This window comes from Apostichopus japonicus, chromosome 13 (genome assembly GCF_037975245.1).
Source record: "Apostichopus japonicus isolate 1M-3 chromosome 13, ASM3797524v1, whole genome shotgun sequence".
NCBI classification, from domain to species: Eukaryota; Metazoa; Echinodermata; class Holothuroidea; order Aspidochirotida; family Stichopodidae; genus Apostichopus; species Apostichopus japonicus.
Genome location: NC_092573.1, coordinates 14457944 through 14476643, shown reverse-complemented (window position 1 = coordinate 14476643; position 18700 = coordinate 14457944). Strand labels below are relative to the sequence as shown.

Here is an 18700-nt window from a genome sequence, read left to right as displayed (position 1 = left end):
ATGTTACCTTTGTATATTCGACATGTGGTATGACCCCTTCAGTTTTGACAACAGACTCAGGAAAATTTGTGTTACCTTAGTAGTTACCACCATTAATTTAGCTAGAAAGGAAACACCATCTCCCTTGCCCCCTCCCCCATTTTGTCTCTCTTACCCCTCCCATACGCAGCTCTCAGTAATTTCACATTTTACCTAATCATATATTAGAATTTGGGACAAAATTTCTTCCAAACCTTAGCACAACTTAAATTACTTAATTTCACGCCACAAAACCTAACGTTCCTAAGAGACCGTACACTAAAGGAATGGGTTCCACTACATTGAAAACGATTTGAATGAAGTCTTGTCGGTAGTAGCCCATAGCATGAAAACGGCTTGGCGAAAGTCTACCTAATTTCAAAATGGCGGCGACAGCAACAAAATCGCCGAGTCGAGGTAATCGTTTTGTGACTGGCCGTCTTAGACAACCATTTCACCGAAACTTTACAGCATCATGTAGGAGAGTACAAGATCCACAAATGGGAGAACTTTTTTGCTGTAACTCTCTTTCGTTGGTTCGTTTTGACCTATTTTGTGTCAGTTGGGAATACATGTGTGAGGACGAAGTTGGATTGCAATCGTTGTTTCATAGGTTTTCGTTGATTTTTTCTCGGGTATCTTTGCCCTACCATACATTGGAATTACTTTTAATCCATTCTGTGAGGTTCCGGTAAGTTGTAAACTATCAATGTCTGTAAATTCTGTGAGTGAAACGTAGGACCGACTTTACGTTAAATGCGGGCAAATTCAAATTTAATGATATGCGTGATCGTTGATCATTCTTCGAGGTCACGGGGTCAGACTTCCAACTGACTACATAGTCCATGAATGTGTATTGAACATAATGGCAGAGTGCTAGTAGTGATCTGTATGTATGTATGTTGTACAGAAAGGAAGATTGTATTGTGTGTGGTTTAGATGTACAGGTATACTTCATCTTGCCAACAAGTCAATAATTTGCCTAATGAGTATTGCATATGCTGTGTGATATGTAACCTAAACAGGAAATTGTTATAAATTACATCTGATGAATGCAATTTGGAACTTGGTTGGATGTAATTACTGAACTACTAATCATCCTGACAAACACCTAAATCATGAACAGTGGCTACATGTACTGCAAACATGAGGAGGACCCTTTCATTGGGGAGGGGTAACTTTATTCCTTGTTGGTTTGAGGAGTAAGCTATTTCTGAGGAGGGGGAGGGGCGGGTGGCTGTATACCTGTAGAGGCAGTTGTTGTAGGCCTAACCTGCATATAGGACATTAATGCCAAAGAGAGAATGTTATTCCAATTGATATGTACAGTAACTTTAATTTTATCCGATACAAGATCTGGTAGTGAGTGTTCAGTATCAGTGAATTTGAAAGTCATATGTAATGGTTTAAATGTCTTCAGACGCAAGTTCAATGAGTTCTGCCTGATTGGTAGCTAGGGTACCAAAGTGACAACCTCATTCAACAAAAGTATCGCCTTTAGGTAGATACTTCCAGCACAGACCGCAGCACGATCATAATACTTCCTTACCATTATTAGTCATGACTCAAATGGCATAGACCCAATTTTTCCATCTCTTGAAACAGTTGTGACAGGTATGAAGATGAGTATGGCTATTTGCAGGAAATCCTTCATTTACCTGACAGTAGTAATCTTCCCATGGGAGAATCAACAGCTAGGCCTAGAACTGTTCCAATTCAAACTGAATGGGGAAACACATCCTGAAGGACTCAGTACCTATAGCTATACATACAGGACATGAGATAAACAGTACATACTGGGATGTGCTCAGTGATATTAGAGTACCGAACAGGTTTGTGCGGTAGTGTGATCCACATCCTGGGGGAGGGGTCTGAGGGGTATAGTGGTCCCCCTCCCTTTTGGAAATTTTTTGCAAATGAAGTATATATACTGTATGCTTTCCTATTCTGGAGCTTACTTCTGTGTCAGGTATTCACCCATATTTTGGTAATGGTAAATTTGTTAAATTAATCATTAAACGTAGTGCCATTCAAAAATGTTGAAAATACTGTTTGGGTCGGTCGGAATTCAGAACTGTTGGGTGCAGCTGCCTGCCACCGTCCGGTGTGAGCACATCCCTGTACCTACTGTTTGAATAAAAGCAAATTATGGCTTTATCCTACAAATAGTTTCCTACTTTAGGAAGTTCTGTATGTCATAAATTACCGATGTACTGTATTATAAACAAATTCTTCTAGCATATAATGAAATTGGATGGCATTGCTTTGCATGATGAACAAAGGTCTGGTCAGAGAATGTATGACCGCCTGCAAGTTTAATAATCACACAAAGAATTATGCAAATTGTCTCTTCTGAAACAGGCAAATTGCCCTATCCATCTTTGCCCACTACAGTCTTTGATTGCAAAAATTGCCGTGAAGTCACGAAAATGAAATATAGGACTAGTAATAGGTATACAAAATGGTACTACTAGGTCTATACTCCCGTTAGCAACTAGGTTACGTTCAGTACTCTCGACCTACCTTTCTCGACCTCCTTTGCGATGAGATCCACATTTTCGGCCGCGAACGGTTCCCCAACTACGACAAAAGCTAGGTAGTTAAGCGATTTCGGAAACGAGTCAAACGTTGAAGAGACAGATATGGTTTGCTGTTCTTCGCTGGAAGCCATGGCGCTGACTAAACCAGTGCACTCTACCACAACGTACAGTAGCTTCCTGAACGAACGTTGAAAACACTCATGCGAAGGTAAAGACGAGGCGTGGTCACACACACAGGACTTGCAGATGCCAAGAATCTAAAGTGAACGAGAGAATTAACAAATTCAGGGTAACGGGAGGAGTGTTGGACTAAAGGCTATCATAATATTTTTATTTTTCACACTTGTAGAAGGTACTTACGTAGTTTTGTTGAAAAATGAGAAATCGAAAGGATGTCGGAAGACAAGATGAGGCGTAGTGTAGCTCCGTAGATCAGCCTACACAAAGGGCATGTTGTCGGAGTATATTATTTACGTGGTATTCAATTGGGTGTTCGTTATGTTCATTTTACATTTAGCCAATAAGGAAGACTCACAGTGACGATATGAGATAGGGACATCCCCTTCTTTACCTCATTTTAATACGCCCTCAACTTAGTTAAGTCCAAGTTTGTTTTTGTTGTCCAGGCGTTGAAGTTGTCTACTTGAGAAAATGGGCAATATTAACATCGGGCACGCTCATGTGGCTTCCAGAGGAGGGAGTGGGTCATATAGTTTCGGGGATCCCTTTGTGGTAGATAGGGACCTTTTGCTAGGATTGGAAAGGTCAGCTAAGCCAATCTTTAATATAATAACCACTGAGCGTACGTTTTATATTTTTATTTGAACTTTCGCAAAGAAAAGGGTTATTTGGTTAGCTGGTGCTAATCTTCTCCGAGGCCCTCAGTTACAAAATGTATAAAGCATCAAATTGTTGAAAAATAAGACAGTAAACGAGCAGTATATACCAAAGAAAGCAAACTAAAAGTTTACAAAAGTTGGCCAAAAAAGGAACAAAACATACAGTATGAACATAAACAAGAGCAACGAGCAGATGAAGAGAAACAATTAGAATAAGAGGTTAAAAATGTCATATATTGTCGTTTATTAAAACTTAAAAACATTTATGATTGCAGCACTCCTAATATTGCTGGGGAGTTCGTTCAATTCTTTTACCCCTATATAAGAAAACCGTCTGCTTTTAAATTAGGTTCTCCCGCCTCGGACATGTAAAAAGCTAGCGAGGAATTTGACCTTAGGACCTGTGGACAGAACCTGTATATTTATATATATCTTTCATGTACGAATGAGTCACGCCATTCAGGGATTTGTATACCATTTTCAACCGCTTTTGCTATAAATTTTGTAGAAATGTTTTCCAAGTTTATTAAAGAGAGTTTCAGATCTCTCATCGTGTATTGCTTCGAGATTATTCTAGCAACGCTCTTTAGCAGCTTTTTTTTTTATTCTGTTAACATTGTAGCGCGTGCATCAACACCATATGTCAAATGGAGAGGTCTAAGTGGAGAGGGTCCCCTCGTGCTAATTGAGAAATTTTGGAAACGTGGGGAGGGGGTGCTTACATGCAACGTGGTGGTACGTTTCTAAATGTGTAGGTTGTACAGCACATCCATGTTGTATATTAAATGAACTATACACTAGGAATTTTTATAAAACTATCTGCCGATGGGGGGGGGGGAGGTGGGCGCTGAAACTTCTTTCTGTCCCAACCTCCGCCCCACCGGACGTTACGTGGTTACTCCCCTGATTCTTTGCAGCTCGTTATGCAAATTATAAACACGTAACGCTGACTAAATGTCACTTGGCTACACATGCTATAGTAAATTAAACCCACTTTAACTCAAAGGCAGATGACCATCTTTAACATCATTTGGTTCTCTTGTATCATGCATAATTAACAAAACTTTGACGAGAGGACGATAACTATAAACTGTTATTATATTTCGACGGAAGGACAATAAAGTAGCTACGTTGCATGGGGTAGCTCTAATTTTGACCTCTTCGGCTTCAATTCTGAATGGGGCCTCGTGATCAGGTCCCATCTAAATCTAAAGTGAGATCAGAATTCTCCAAAGCTAAAACTGTTTTGTACAATAAATCGTCGCATTTAGTGAAGCCACACATTATCAAGATTGACGCATCTGACGCAATCTGAGGGTAATACCCAAGTAACTATATGAATGTACTTAATATGCGTCGAAATCATTGATCGAACATGAAACAATTATGTTACCTTCCCTGGCAAGTTTAATCCCAAGATTACTATATAAGTGGAATCGAGGGCGCGCTATCAAAATGCAACAAGGCAAATTGAATTGGAACGAACACGATTTCTTCTTAGAAACAGCTATGGGCTGTTGTGTCATTAACGTCATTTTCTATACAAAACCTTGTTTTTAATTTTGGTCAACTTCTGTAACAAAGTGACATTTGCACGTACCATCAGACACTCCTTATTTTGCTAATTGGAAGGCGCGACAGATTCATAAAGATGTTACTTTACGAAGTTTGGGCTTAGAAAATAATAAAGGTTAATTTACACCTTCCACTGTAACTTATGCTTAAGACAATACCAGTACAGCGGAAATACTGAAGGCACTTTAACCGAATTTCAGGTGTTTATTCAAGAAATGACCATTTTAACTCTGAACAAGTGCCAGTTTATACGTGTGATGAGTAAGGGCATGTGCGTTTCTTATTCTGACTTTCAATTTGATCATTGGTGGCTATTCAGAGAGCTAGAGGTTTCATTCATTTCATTCATTTATTTTTCCATTTCCTCACAATGTTTATATAATAATAGGACTGTGAAGACAATACCATGCAAAGAAAAATAATAAGTAATAAATCATATAAAAGAAAAATAATGGAAATTACGGAGAGAAAATGGTGGAAGGTCTTGGAAGCCGTAGCTTGTACAAGAAGCCCACCAAAAATAAAGATAACAAGTATAAAGTATATGGGCATGATAATAAAGCCCCTTACAAAGAAGACCTATACCCACCCCCACCCCTAAATTAAACAAAAAAGGCATTTTGCTAATGTGGGAAATACTTAAAGTCAGAGACAAATGTAGATCTATAGATATTGATACTTGGATAAAAGATGATTTTTCAACTTGAATGAAAATGAATTAAGTTACTTAATATTTCTTAATGTATGACTTAGGCTATTCCAGAAATTAACACCATAACAGACGATGGAACGTTTAAAGACATCGGTATTTATAGGCAATGAAAATAAATGTCCAGAGGATCTGGTGTAGTAGTTATGTATATTATAATTGAAATTAAAGTAATCATTAAAATTGACTGGTAATTTATTATTAATAGACTCAAAAATAAAAACTGCACAATGGTATCTATGTAAATCAAAAATATCTAGTAAGTTCAGTGAACTAAATAGTGGTGGGGTATGTGCTAAGAAATCAGACTGTGTAATAACACGGACAGCCTTCTTTTGTAATAAAGCAGTTGCTTTAGGTAGGTAGAATATGCATTACCCCAAACAATATTACAATAATTAAGATGAGGTAGTATGAGAGTATTATACAAGTTCTTGAGAATATAAATTGGAACAAAGTCTTTGATTTTATAAAGGACTCCAACAGTTTTTGAGATGGTAGTTTTAATCTTGGAGGTGATGGTTGGGTTCCCGCCCCTACCCTATAGAACAAATTAAATTCAACCTGAAATAGTGTAAAAGATGTTAGGCCTATAACTGGACGTTCCATCAGGGCCGCATATATTATCCTCGGCTCTGCGTTCCATTCATAGCTAAATTATTACAATCATGATAATTTATGAATATGGTTCCGTCAGAGCCGTATACACGGCTCTGAGTTCCATTTGAGTTCCTTTATAGCGCCCTCTAATGCGAGACTGCGTTATTTTCTGTTTCGCGATGATTGGTTTTCACAATTAAGGACAAGCAGTGTGTAAGTAGTTCGTGTACTATATTGTTTACATCAGTGCTTCCCAACCTTTTGTCTCAGATACCCCAGCTGGGTGGAAAAGCTTTTCTCATTTCCCGGCTAGGAGTGTTCAGATCAATGACAAATGGGACCCTTGTTAGCACTATGGAAGATTGGGTCTGCTCCTAAGAGCGGATTAACTCATTCTTTAGAGCCCCCACCCTCCCCCAATTATCCTTTCTTTTCAATTCACACCTAAGGCTTTTCAATTCCCCTCTGGAGTTCCCGGTTGAGAAGCACTGGTTGATATTTTATTATCTTAACATATGCACCTTTTCGTTGCCTTATTTAACTCAGTTCTGGCAGGGGCATAAGGACGTATACGTGTCCCATGTTGTGGTTTATGTCCTTAGAGCAAAGAGGACGGATAGGCCAGCCCTCTCCCTCTCAGTTTTGTGGAAAACCTTCCAAGCGTTTTTTTTTTCATAAATAAGTTTTGTTTATAAAAATGATACATTTCCATATTTGTGCTAAAAAACATGGAGGGACAACTGAGTTGCACCTGTAGTCCGGTCCAAGTTTCCTCTTTCGTCATGGTCCAATTTTTTTCTCCATGCATCTGTCTGATTTAAATGTGAATTTATAACCCCCCCCCCCCTCAATCCCGTATGTCATTCAGTATGTCATTGAAGCCGGCCCGAATATCCAGGAATTCTGAGTTGAAACTGGGCCGCCAGCTATTTAAGGCGCCTGCGCACCAACCACACCAACCACTTAAGGAGGAGCACCATGCTTATGTCTTGTAACATGTTTTGTTTATATGATGGTGGCATAGAGGGGAGGGACGAGGTGGGGTACAGTAGTCTGTATGTGGAGTGGGGGGGGGGGTCTACGTCGAGCCTACATTAAAGGAAATTCTGCTAAGTTCAAAACACCAGGCCCTCTAACTTTATATAATGTACACGTTAAAGGCTATTACAGTAATTCAAAATATTTCCTTTTGGTGATGTAGTTTTAGAGGGAGACATGCAAACAGTGTTACCGTAAGTAACCTTCTCAAAAAACAAAATTAGTCGCAGGCATGTAGGCCTATAGGTTTTTGCAATGAGGCGTTGTTCGTTCTATGAGCTTTCGAAGAGGAGGTTGGGGTGTGAGTTCCCTGTTTGATAGCTTAAAGGTAGTCAGTATAGGCCCCAAATTATAGCACGCTATAATCGCTAGAAGTTTTCAAAAAGAACTTTCCTGGAGGTCTTTAATCTCTAAATTGTTCTCAGACATTTTTAAGGAACACACAAGATGGTTGAATATCTAAGTGAGGACAATTTCCTCGAAGGTTGTAATAAAAACAGTTCAAGAATTTTGACCACAGGTGAACCTATTTGAATATCTAGCATATTTGAGGCCAATACAGCATACCGTTAAGCGAAAACAGAGAAGGAGCTGGTATATCACTTATACGATGCTTTCCCAATGGATTTCAAATTAAAATTAAAATCCTTGAAGGTGGTGCCATAAATCCTCTGAGTTGGTATTTTCTCTTTCAAACCATTATTGTTATTAGATCGCATAATACAGTAGAATTTCTCCAAAGGGTGGCTATTTGGGGTGGGAGTTGGGGCGGGAGGGCAGGCTGGAAGGGAGGAAAATATTGGTAGACGTCGCAATTATTACCGAAATATCGGTGCATATAAATTTAGGAGACCAGGCCAGGGTAACGCCTGACCACTTGCCGGAGATTCGACCATGAAGGCTAATGAACTGGTGGACGATGAAGCGTGGGTAAGCCTAAATCTAATAGAATCGGTAGCCTTTGGTTATTGCCTTAATTATTGGATTCAAGACATGCTTTGGGCAGGAAGATCCGGTTGCCTATAGCGTGACCAATCCGCCTGAAATCGCGGTACCTGCTTTCACCTCAGTCCAGAGAGATCATGCATTAATTAGCCTATGCGAGTAATGTAAGGTTACCAGAGTAATCTAATGTGTGCGAATAATGTAAGGTTAGCAGAGTGGGACACCATATATGAAAACCGATCTCGATTTAGTTAGCTAGTTAGCTTTCCATGACGTTTGGTGTAAACAAGACGTGTATGAGATCGACCGAACGGCGTCGGTGGTTACTCATCATTAATCGATGTAAAGCTTTCCATCCGACGTTATCCCGGCCGCGAATGTTTTTCCCCAAACAGGTTTGCAATTATGTGTAAATAGTCGCTCATGATTGGTCGGAAAGTGACGTCATCACCATAGAAACCTTCACTCGAGGTTACCGAAATCCATTCGTTGCAACGAAGATATACCCATATACATATAATTAAACAAACAAGTTGAGTATTCGCGTACCATTATCCAAAATTTAGACAGGAAAAATCAGACTAACTAGAGTGCTAATCTAGTCGCGCAATTCTCTCACGTATTGTACCGATTCAAACTATTGCTGCTGTCATGTTTTGCGTATATTCATTCAAGAATCGTGATTTCACGTCGTGAAGTTGATTTCAGTGTACCCATTCCACGAAACGAATTCCGATTTCGATAGAACGGTTCACGAATCTTGGATAACGTAAACACGAACCCCATGGAATGTAGCGTATGTATTATAAGTAAGGTTAACATGTGTTCCAAGCATTAAAAGTATAGTTAGGGCGTTTGGAAGGAAACCCCATAATTAGACTTAACCAAGTGTCACAGGTCAATCAACAACAAAAAATAATCTGTTCAGCGTAAAGATCTGCTTTATTGGCTCCAATTATAGCACGCTATAGCTAGGAAAGTTTTTTGATTACGTAATCGACCTGCCATGGCACAGTCTTAAATCGATCTCATGCTCTACAATTAGCCTGCAATATAGCTTCTTAACACCATTAGGCACTGTGTAAACACTGTGTTGAAATACGTCCTGTCTACATTGTAGTTAATCATACAGTGTTCACACAAAGACCCTCATACAAGAAAAAATTATGGCACGCGTTGCAGACTAATTGGTAAAAAGAGGTCATTTTACGACCAAGGGAGGTGGATTATACGTAATCTCAAGAAACTTTGCCATGATAGCGTACTATAGTTACCCGTTTAGTGGACTTTATAATTCTTCTGATTCAGTGTATGCCTTCCAACTTCCAAGCGACATTCATTATTGATGCTGACGTCACGAGCAATCTGATTGGCTGAAAACTCCGTAATTGCAAACCTGTTTGGGACAAAAAATTCGCATCCCGCCGCGGCCCTCCCTTCCATTGCATAGTCAACTTCATATAGCGCATCTGACTACGAAGAATGGATGGATCGTTTGCATTAATTCCCTATCTTGCGCAGACTCTTTCCTTCTCTATCGACTACAGTCCCTTGCGAAAATAAGAAAATAACGACGGAGAAAATAATTATAGGCCTACCTCACTACGCACACTATAGGCAGGGGTATATGGCACATCGTTTCAGTACATCGTGGAAGTATTATATTGAATAAAACGTTGTACATGATGAGAAGGAACGTTACAAGCTTATCCAGAGAAAAGTTCTTTTAGATTCTTCAGCTTAGCATATCTTGTGCAGATTAAGGATATTTGCATACCTTGTCTGCGTTCGATTCCATGATTACTGCAAGTCAGCAAGTTTATTGAAATCATGGCCTGCCACTCAAGAACCACGAGATTTTTTTCGTGAACAGTGGTGGAAGTTCGAGAAACGACTTTGAGCAAGTCTACATTGCAAAGCCGTCAAAATGGCTATGGCCGCTGATATCGGCGCTGTCGGAGACTCGAGAAGTCGACTTCTCGGCTCTGTAACTCAAGCACAGCAAGCTGATGAAATTCAAGACTTAACTGTTCAGGATGATTTTGATCCATTTGATTCATATTGTGAGCTTCCAGAGGAGTCTATAGATGCGCATCTATCTGTGCCAGCACAGAATGAGTAAGTTACAATGGTGAACAAACAAGGACTGTACTATAGGTTAGGTTACAGCCTAACTCCTCAACATGTAATTAACGCGGAAGCGACTTGAGCCAGTGTTAGCCATAGCCTACTTAGTCATGCATTAACAGATGGGGCCCTACCAAGTTGTAATCTTAGTTCTGAGGTTAATTTTTTGGAAGGATTCTCTGTATACATTTTTCCTCATATGGTAGAAAGTACTACAGTATTGACTTAAAACTACCCAAATTGCCTTCACCATTACCGCGTTAGGTTAACATAAACCAAAGTCACCACCTCAACCGCACCACATAACTTAAGCTCCGGAATTACTTAATTGCCTGAATTGGGTATATATCTTCCCAGATACCTATGTGACAAAACATATTTTGTCCACTATAACAACAAATTAGCAAACCTTTAAATATGCTGTATATTAGGCAGAGATTAACAGTTCTCTTTGTTTGGACCTAAAACTGAGAAAAATCCTTTTGGCCAACTTTTCCAGACATTTTCAAGTAGGAAGTCACTAGTTTCAATTTACCATAAATTTCCTTTAGGTATTTCAAACTGATAACATTCTGATTTTACCACAACCATCAAAGAATATCCCAGAACAACTTTGAGAACACTGTTTCAGATGGGGTGGAGACTTTATGACAGCATCTCTTCTAACAGTAAACTTTCACCATAAATATTACATGGAACTAAGCTGTAGCCTATTCTAAGCAATAGTGCATAGGCGTTACAACTGCTGCAGTCATAAGGTTACCAGGTAATCGTTTTTGTAAATGGTGACTGTTTCAAAGCTCTCTTAAGCTACATCTGAAGGACACTTCGAAGTAATCCTCTGTCAATATGGACAGAAGAAATGTTTTCAGTTTGTTTTAAAAGGATATTTAGATGTTGAAGTGGCAACTGACAGTTTACGATAGGATTAACTTAGGCCTAGCCTACTCTGAGTCTAACAAGTAACAGTAATATTACACAAACTTACAGATAGGCAGTCTTCCTTAGTCAAGGTCTTACTTTGGGACAGTCAGAAAAGTGATCAATGATAAAAATTTCCCCAAAAAGTGTTTCAGTGATGTATTGCTGATAGGATGATTGGAATGCTAAATTCAGTGGAATTTCTTCCTCTCAAATGCCCACATACTGATTATAAATATGGCGCCAAGTTTTTTCTATTCTTTTACATATAAGACCATAACTTAATATTAATATGTTATTATTTACAAGAAAGATTATGCACAAATGTTGTAACTCTGTAATGTTTTTCTTTGTGTTTGTGTGCTTCTTACATCATTAATTCTATTGCCATGATTTGGTGGCAATATTGTTCCTTCTTAATATATACATGGTTAAATGTAAAATAAAAAAATAAAAAAATGTTATGATGAAAATTCACAGGAGAGGTTTCAATTCAATGAAATGTTCAAGTGTGATTTACCCACATGGATACTTTGTTACAAAAATACGTCACATTGTGCTTTATGCAGCTAACAAGATTTACTAAACCTCCCGTTTGAAGTACTGTATAGGTTTCGCTTTAAAATCACATACAGTTATAAAAGGGCATTCTTACAGTAGTACAGTAATTGAAGATCTGGTAAAAATTACAACCCACATAAACACAAGAAGCTTACTGTACATACATCTTTTTATGTTGGTAAATGTACGTAGGTTACAGTAAGTTGTACATATCCTAATATTAGGCATACCTGATACAGTTGCTGCTTTGTACTATCTTGGCAGTGTGATAATGTAACACATTGTATACTGTTGGCAACTGATCTTCTTTTTTGTCACTTTAAGGAAGAATACTACATTATGTAGTGTACTGATGTTGGTTGAGTTGTAGGGACCATAAGCTGTGTCGACATGCTGATGTTGTTACGGCACATCCAGTATGTGTGTAGAGGATGTTTCAATGGTTTAATGAAATGTTCAAACCAACATAATGTTGAAGTACGTTGACGATATGTTTTATGCTGTAGACAGGTATGGTGAAGCACTGGACTGTTTTGGTTAGATATGTGTTCAGCATTTTTCTCTCAAGGTTGAAAAAAATCACCATAATCGGTTTAAATAATTTCTGCCATTGACAAATTTCACCGATGGGTCATTCCAGGTCAAATCGACCAGTGGTCAATAGTGACCCTCTCAGATTTAGATGAAACTTCATAAGAATGATTGAGTATGGCCCAAATGAACACATGTATACAAAAAAGTTAAATCAAACTCCATGTCGTTTTCGAGATATGGCCCTTTGAAATTTGGTCAAAAAAGCCGTATTGTGCATGCGCGAGTCACAAAAACTGATTTTTGTGATATTTTCAGACTTTGAAAGAGCTCATAATTCAGTCTTTTCATGAGGTAGAAAGCTCAAATTTGGTATTCTATCTTATGTCTTGCCAAAATTCATGGATCTGCACTCAATTTAACTGCAGTATCTTTATTTTTCTGGTTATGGTCACACAAAGTAGGCACTTTATTCAGCCGAAATGTTTTTTTGTGATTTGAGGGGAACTGTGCCCACATGAGGGTCACATGAATCCTATATTCCCTGGGTATTATCTATGGTTGCATTACTATACCCATAAGCAATTATAAGCTCACCAATTAATTAAGAAATGGCATGGGCCAAAAGTTCGCTCCAGCCAGAAAAAGGTAAAAGAGACCCCTCCCGTCTTGACCCCGGTTGACCTTGGGATCAATTGAACACATTTTTTCATAGATCTGCATGTACAGGATGAAAGGAGGATGAAATATTTTTCTGAATTCTAAAATTAAAAGATACTGGCATGCTTATGTAGTGTCCTCTATTTTTCACAGCCTGTACATTACAAATTTAAGAAGTAATAGTTTCTTTTGAGTAACTCCTAAACAGTTTGGTTTGGTGTACACACATATCTCTCATCTAGATTTTTCCCCTCCCCCACCTCCCACCCCCCAGTTTCATTCTTGTATGTGAGTTTTCTACATTGTTAAGCTTCATACGTCAGCATCTACTTGTAAAAACGAGTCTACATGATGAAAAGAGGAGGATAAAATTGTCTATTTTTGAAAGGTGATACAAGATATTTACTTTTTGACTGAATTATATCACGGTATACAGGTTTCTCTGTACAGTAGTTGGGTCTGGAATGTCGGGGTTCTCGCCTCATAACTGATTTTCTTTCAATTTACAATTAATGTTCAGATGGTACCATGGAGAGCTTGATCGACATTCGGCAGAGATGAGGCTCCTCAATTCAGGCACCCCCGGTAGCTATCTGGTCCGTGAGAGTGAAAGCAAACCTGGGTCCTATGTGTTGTCCTACATGGGTATTAAGGGCATCAACCATTTCAGGTAAGACCAAGCACGATTTGCTATTAAAATAAAAGAATTTAAAAGAAGAAATGAAATGGAAAAACCCAGCGTAGTGTTTCTGTAGATCTGTGTAATATGCTCATTTTGTAGTAGTATCAAATCTGGAACTAGACATAATGTAGAACCAGTTGAATTGTTATACGTTTTTAGAAATTCATTTGTGAGTTAATAGCTTATATGCAGTAAAAGAAGTTAGCTTTGGAATATATTTGTAAAACCTTTTATGTCATTGAACTGGTATAAAGAAAACTTTTGGGAAAATTTAAGATATTCAAAGTTTGGTATTGTAGGCAAGGATGAAAAGTCTGTTATAAATAAGGACAGGTCTGTGTTTGGAGCCCAACATTGCTGCTTCTATTTCTATGGCTACAATGTAACAAACAATGCACAACTTTTTGCCTATTTCTTCTATTAAAATATCGTGAATATAAGGTTTGAATGTAACATTTCAGATATCTGACTAACTGTAACGAAAGTAATGTGACTTCATGTGACCAGGAAATTATAGCCATCTCTTCTCAACTTATAAGGTTCTTTGCCGCACAAGGTGCTTAGCCTACAAAATTGTCTTCACTCTTTAAATTGATAAATAAACAAAAAAGAAATTGAAAATAGCATTTATTTTTATGGAAGCTCAGTTGTCATTCTGATCAAGATTATTGACAGGACTTGTTTAGGGTAATGCACACTGTATGCGTGTACCCCATATTGTATCAAGTGGTATTGTTACAAATCTAACTTCTTATCTGTTTCGACTGAATTGTCAGAAATACACAAGTTAATGTACAATATTTTTTACAGTCTTTTTCTCTCATTTTTTTAACTTTTTTTATGTTACTTTTTTTTTTATGTTTGGTCCATCTTGTGTTTCTTTCACACTTAAATTAGTTTGGTGCACTACAGGTCAAATTGTTTTGTGAATTTTAAACTTTCTCTTTTGTGTTTACCATTGCCTTTCGCTATATACATGTTGTAAATAAATGGTGGTTCTTGTTGTGTTTGACATTAAAAATAAACTAACAGACCTGGCCCCATTTGTCTATTTGTATTGTATGTTTAGTGTTCGGCACAAAACTCCAGTTCCAGCAACTTATCATCATTAAAACTGCACAAAAAAAGGGTGCCTGCAGTGTTACACCATATACAGTACTGCGACTGTCAAAAGCCCTTTATCCCCTTCACGAAGAGAAGTTTCGTTTTTGTTTCAAAATAACGAGTATTTCCTAAAGTGTTTCCTTCCAGTTACACTTATCACAAAGGACTGTTTTATCCGTCGGGTGTATACTTACAACAAGGAAGTTTGGGACTTGTATTATACCGCATGCAGTACATCTGATTTTTGGTTTCGCTCTACAGAATAACAGCTGTCTGTGGGGATTTCTACGTCGGTGGCAGACAATTTCAGTCCCTTCATGAGCTGATTGGCTATTATACTCACGTGTCAAATATCCTGAAAAACGAACGACTGCAATACCCAGTGGCCCCTCCGGAGGTAAAGTACAATGTCCATTACCTTACAGTCAAGCCTCTACTATAATGCTCACCAGTTCAGTTCTTGTACTGTAAGATGGATTCTGTGACTTGGTTTTGATATCTATAGGTACATGGGAAGTGGGTAGGGTGGGGGGGTGGGGGGGTTGGCGTATCTTAAAACCCAATTTTGTTTTCTTGCAGAGTGGCATTTACAGTGGTGTTGAATTTGCCACAAATTTGTGCACCATGCTTGAATGTGCAAGGACACATCTTGTATCCAAGATACTTCTAAGCATAATCAGTGACTTTTGTTCACACAGTTTCCACGGGAGATTGATGAATTGAGCATAATTCGGGAAGCGAGGCTTTTGCAAACAAATCAAAGGTCATGACGTTACTTTTTGAGGATATAATATTTTGTGCGTCGGATTTAACAGTTGAGAACTTTCTAATTACTCAAAGTAGTGGTTGTAATCACAAAGGTTTCAGCCAAGAGAGAGGGAGAGAGCGAGAAAGCAAACAAAGAATGATTTGTGTGAGTTTTAGCAGTGCTCTCAAATCTTGTACAGTAGAAGACCTCAGCCATAAGGAAATGAAAAGTGAAACTTGTAATAAATATTTTACTCAAGGATTTATTAGATGAGAAGGAAGGAAGGAGAGAAAAGAAAGAAATGGCAGTTAAACAATTAGCTTATAACAAACCAACTAACTAGCATTTCAACTCCTTTAGTGTAATGTATGAAGAGAGTCTGTTGGCAGAGTTCTCTGAGAGAGTTGAATGCCTCATCCTTGGCTATTATTTGTACTGAAATTAGTTTTGATTGCCACAGTAATCTTCATACTGTATGTAAATTTTTTCTTCTTCTGAGTAACGTGAGTAACTTGTGAACTCTGGGCCACCCTTACCACCCACCATGTTATATTCATCGTTCCTATTATAAGATCTACCCAAGGGCCATCATTTGTTGGCTCATAATTAGTGAGTTCTTTTTACCATTTGATCCAGTTCAGGTAATTTTGCTTCACACAAAATGTTATGTATACAGTACATAGTCATGTTTCATAAATTTGCAAACAATAAATGTCTGATGTCAACATTCTGGGTACAATTTTTGGTAACAGATCTATCCGATCATTTATTCTGGAAACTGGTCATTCCTCGAACAGGCCATGTACTGTACCGACATTTGTGTAGCAAATTGTAACACAAAATACTGTAGTTATTAAGACCTCCTCTTTTGACACAGTAAAGTGCTCTTTCAGAGACGCCCACACATACGCATACTGAAAACTTACTAAATCAATGACCATGATGCATTTAGAATTTTGAGACAATCAAGTTAGTCATTATAAAATGTTTGCCTATTTTTAACAACATGTTACATCCTTTCTAAAGGTTTCAATAGCAATAAAGCACAAATCCCAGGCCTCCATCACGGCAATGGAACAAAGATACTTGCCCAGGGCATTTTTAACCTGTAACATGGAGACTCTTCAGCAATCTGTTTGCTTAGTTGACTTGTTTCAATTTCCTAAATTATCATCCATACTCTAGGACATCAAAGAATGCCACTGTTCAAAAACCTTTCCTATATTTGTTTTTCTTTTTTGAAGTTGCAAATTGAAAGTGTAATATTGCTAGCAAGTTTTTTCTTGTTTTTTGTTGTCAGGTTGAGTAGCATTTACTTGAATATGACCAGGAAAACCCTTTAGTAATCAATTTGTAGGCGGTTAGAAGTCCTTGTATGTTAAAAGGAGGGTCATGGCTTCACATTTTGAGGAGATTCTTATTTCCAATCTAGCCTCATGAAAAGTACAGTTCATATGCTCATCCAATAGTCCTTTTTGCAGGTGCTATCCAGTTCCTCCATATAAGCAGCAGTTGAAACCTAATTCATTCTTCTATTTTGCCCTTTTGGATGGTAAAATCTTTTGAAACCCCCAGTTGTAATATTAGGCAGATACAAACAACATGACTTCATGGATAGATGCTCATTAAATAGTTCTTTTGGCCGGTGCTATCCTGTTACTCCACAAGTTTATAAGTGCACAGCTATTCAGGTTCTTATTACAGTATTTCATCACTCCCATAAGGAGGATGAGATCTTGTATTGCCTTTACCAGTTGTGCCATATACAGCTATGTCAGTTTCCATAGCAACAGTTGCTATGGTAATGGTCAGTTTTCCTGAGTAGCTACGCCCCGGAGTCACCCATGGTGGGGTACCCCAGGGTGACCCGAAGTTTGAGTGAGTCAAAGTTTGTGTCAAAAACTCATCCTACACAGCGGTGACAATTTTATTCATACTTGATGGGAAGGTACCTCAGGGTGAACCCTTGTGCCTCGCAACCAAATTTGGGTTATCGTAGTAAACAGCGTCTGTCAGTGTATAATACGGTCTGCATCCTCATGGTAATAGTGCTCCCAGATATGCCAGATACAGTAGACTAGAATTGGTCAGCTCTGGTCAACGCCCACTCTGTCTTTACTAGGAAATGACATTCAACTTTGATGAGTTCCCAGGCAGTGTAGAAAATTTACTTTCACAACTTTGTCTCAATTAACCCTCATTTGCATAGATGTATTTTATAGTTGTGGGAGAAATTGAATGAATGAAAAACAAAAGAAGAAGAAGATTGTAAATCACTGTGTATTTTATGGCATTGTACAGTATGACACTGTGATCTGTATCAAGCAATGTTAAAACTCATGTAGTGTGTTAGTTTAACCTTCATTTTATCTTTTTTAGCCCGTTGACGACAAGAAGAGGGTGATTGCCAACTTACCCTACACCAAGGTACCAGACACAGATGAGCTAAGGTAAAGTATTTTGCATTGCACTAGGACAGATTGTACATAGTATTTGCAATGTCTTGCCCTGGGAATTGGTAATTCCTGATGACGCCTACCTACTGTAAGCTGTCTTGCAACGAGAGTCTCTTAGTGTTGAAAAGACGGCATACTGTGTGCATCATCGACCTTCTTTTCCCTATATACTTCATTAATTTGACACTTCCTGGTATGTTTAGAAATGGAAATTATATACTCTGTCACACATGTTCTTCTCTCAAAAACATTGCTTGGCTCTGAATCAAGCATTGCGAGTTTCTTTATATGCACGTTTCTTGCTAGTTTGACAATGTCCGTACATAACGTACAGTACTGTACGTTATAGCACTTGTAACAGATCTTCATCTAGAATATCTTGAATCTGATTCTCTCCATCGACCGCTGCAAGAGCAAGAGAACAACGAATAAAGTTTTGTCACTAACTGAAATGCAATGTAATGGGTAACAAGGATAAGGTACGTGTGTAATGAATCATAAATTAGGAGTGTAAAGCATGATGCTTTAGTCAATGATGAAAAGAAGAAATTAATGGGGAAAGGTACAGTATGCTTTATCCTTTCATAGAAACGTGATCCCAGCTCACTAGGACAGCTTTTGTGTGCAGATGTAAGAGTTGCTATAA

At 38.2% G+C, this 18700-nt stretch overlaps 2 protein-coding genes across 2 annotated transcripts in view; one reads left to right on the top strand and one right to left on the bottom strand.

The window, feature by feature from the left end:
- Nucleotides 1-3077, bottom strand: part of LOC139978772 (uncharacterized) — a 44876-nt gene extending 41799 nt beyond the window's left edge. Inside the window, exons 1-2 of the mRNA XM_071989260.1 lie at nt 2919-3077; nt 2542-2815 (exon numbers count right to left, since the gene is read on the bottom strand). Coding sequence (XP_071845361.1) covers nt 2542-2689 — 148 coding nt within the window. The 5' untranslated portion in view covers nt 2690-2815; nt 2919-3077. The remainder of the gene's footprint in view (nt 1-2541; nt 2816-2918) is intronic.
- Nucleotides 3078-9769: 6692 nt separating this feature from the next.
- Nucleotides 9770-18700, top strand: part of LOC139978294 (ras GTPase-activating protein 1-like) — a 45412-nt gene continuing 36481 nt past the window's right edge. Inside the window, exons 1-4 of the mRNA XM_071988358.1 lie at nt 9770-10382; nt 13585-13734; nt 15112-15247; nt 17978-18048. Coding sequence (XP_071844459.1) covers nt 10192-10382; nt 13585-13734; nt 15112-15247; nt 17978-18048 — 548 coding nt within the window. The 5' untranslated portion in view covers nt 9770-10191. The remainder of the gene's footprint in view (nt 10383-13584; nt 13735-15111; nt 15248-17977; nt 18049-18700) is intronic.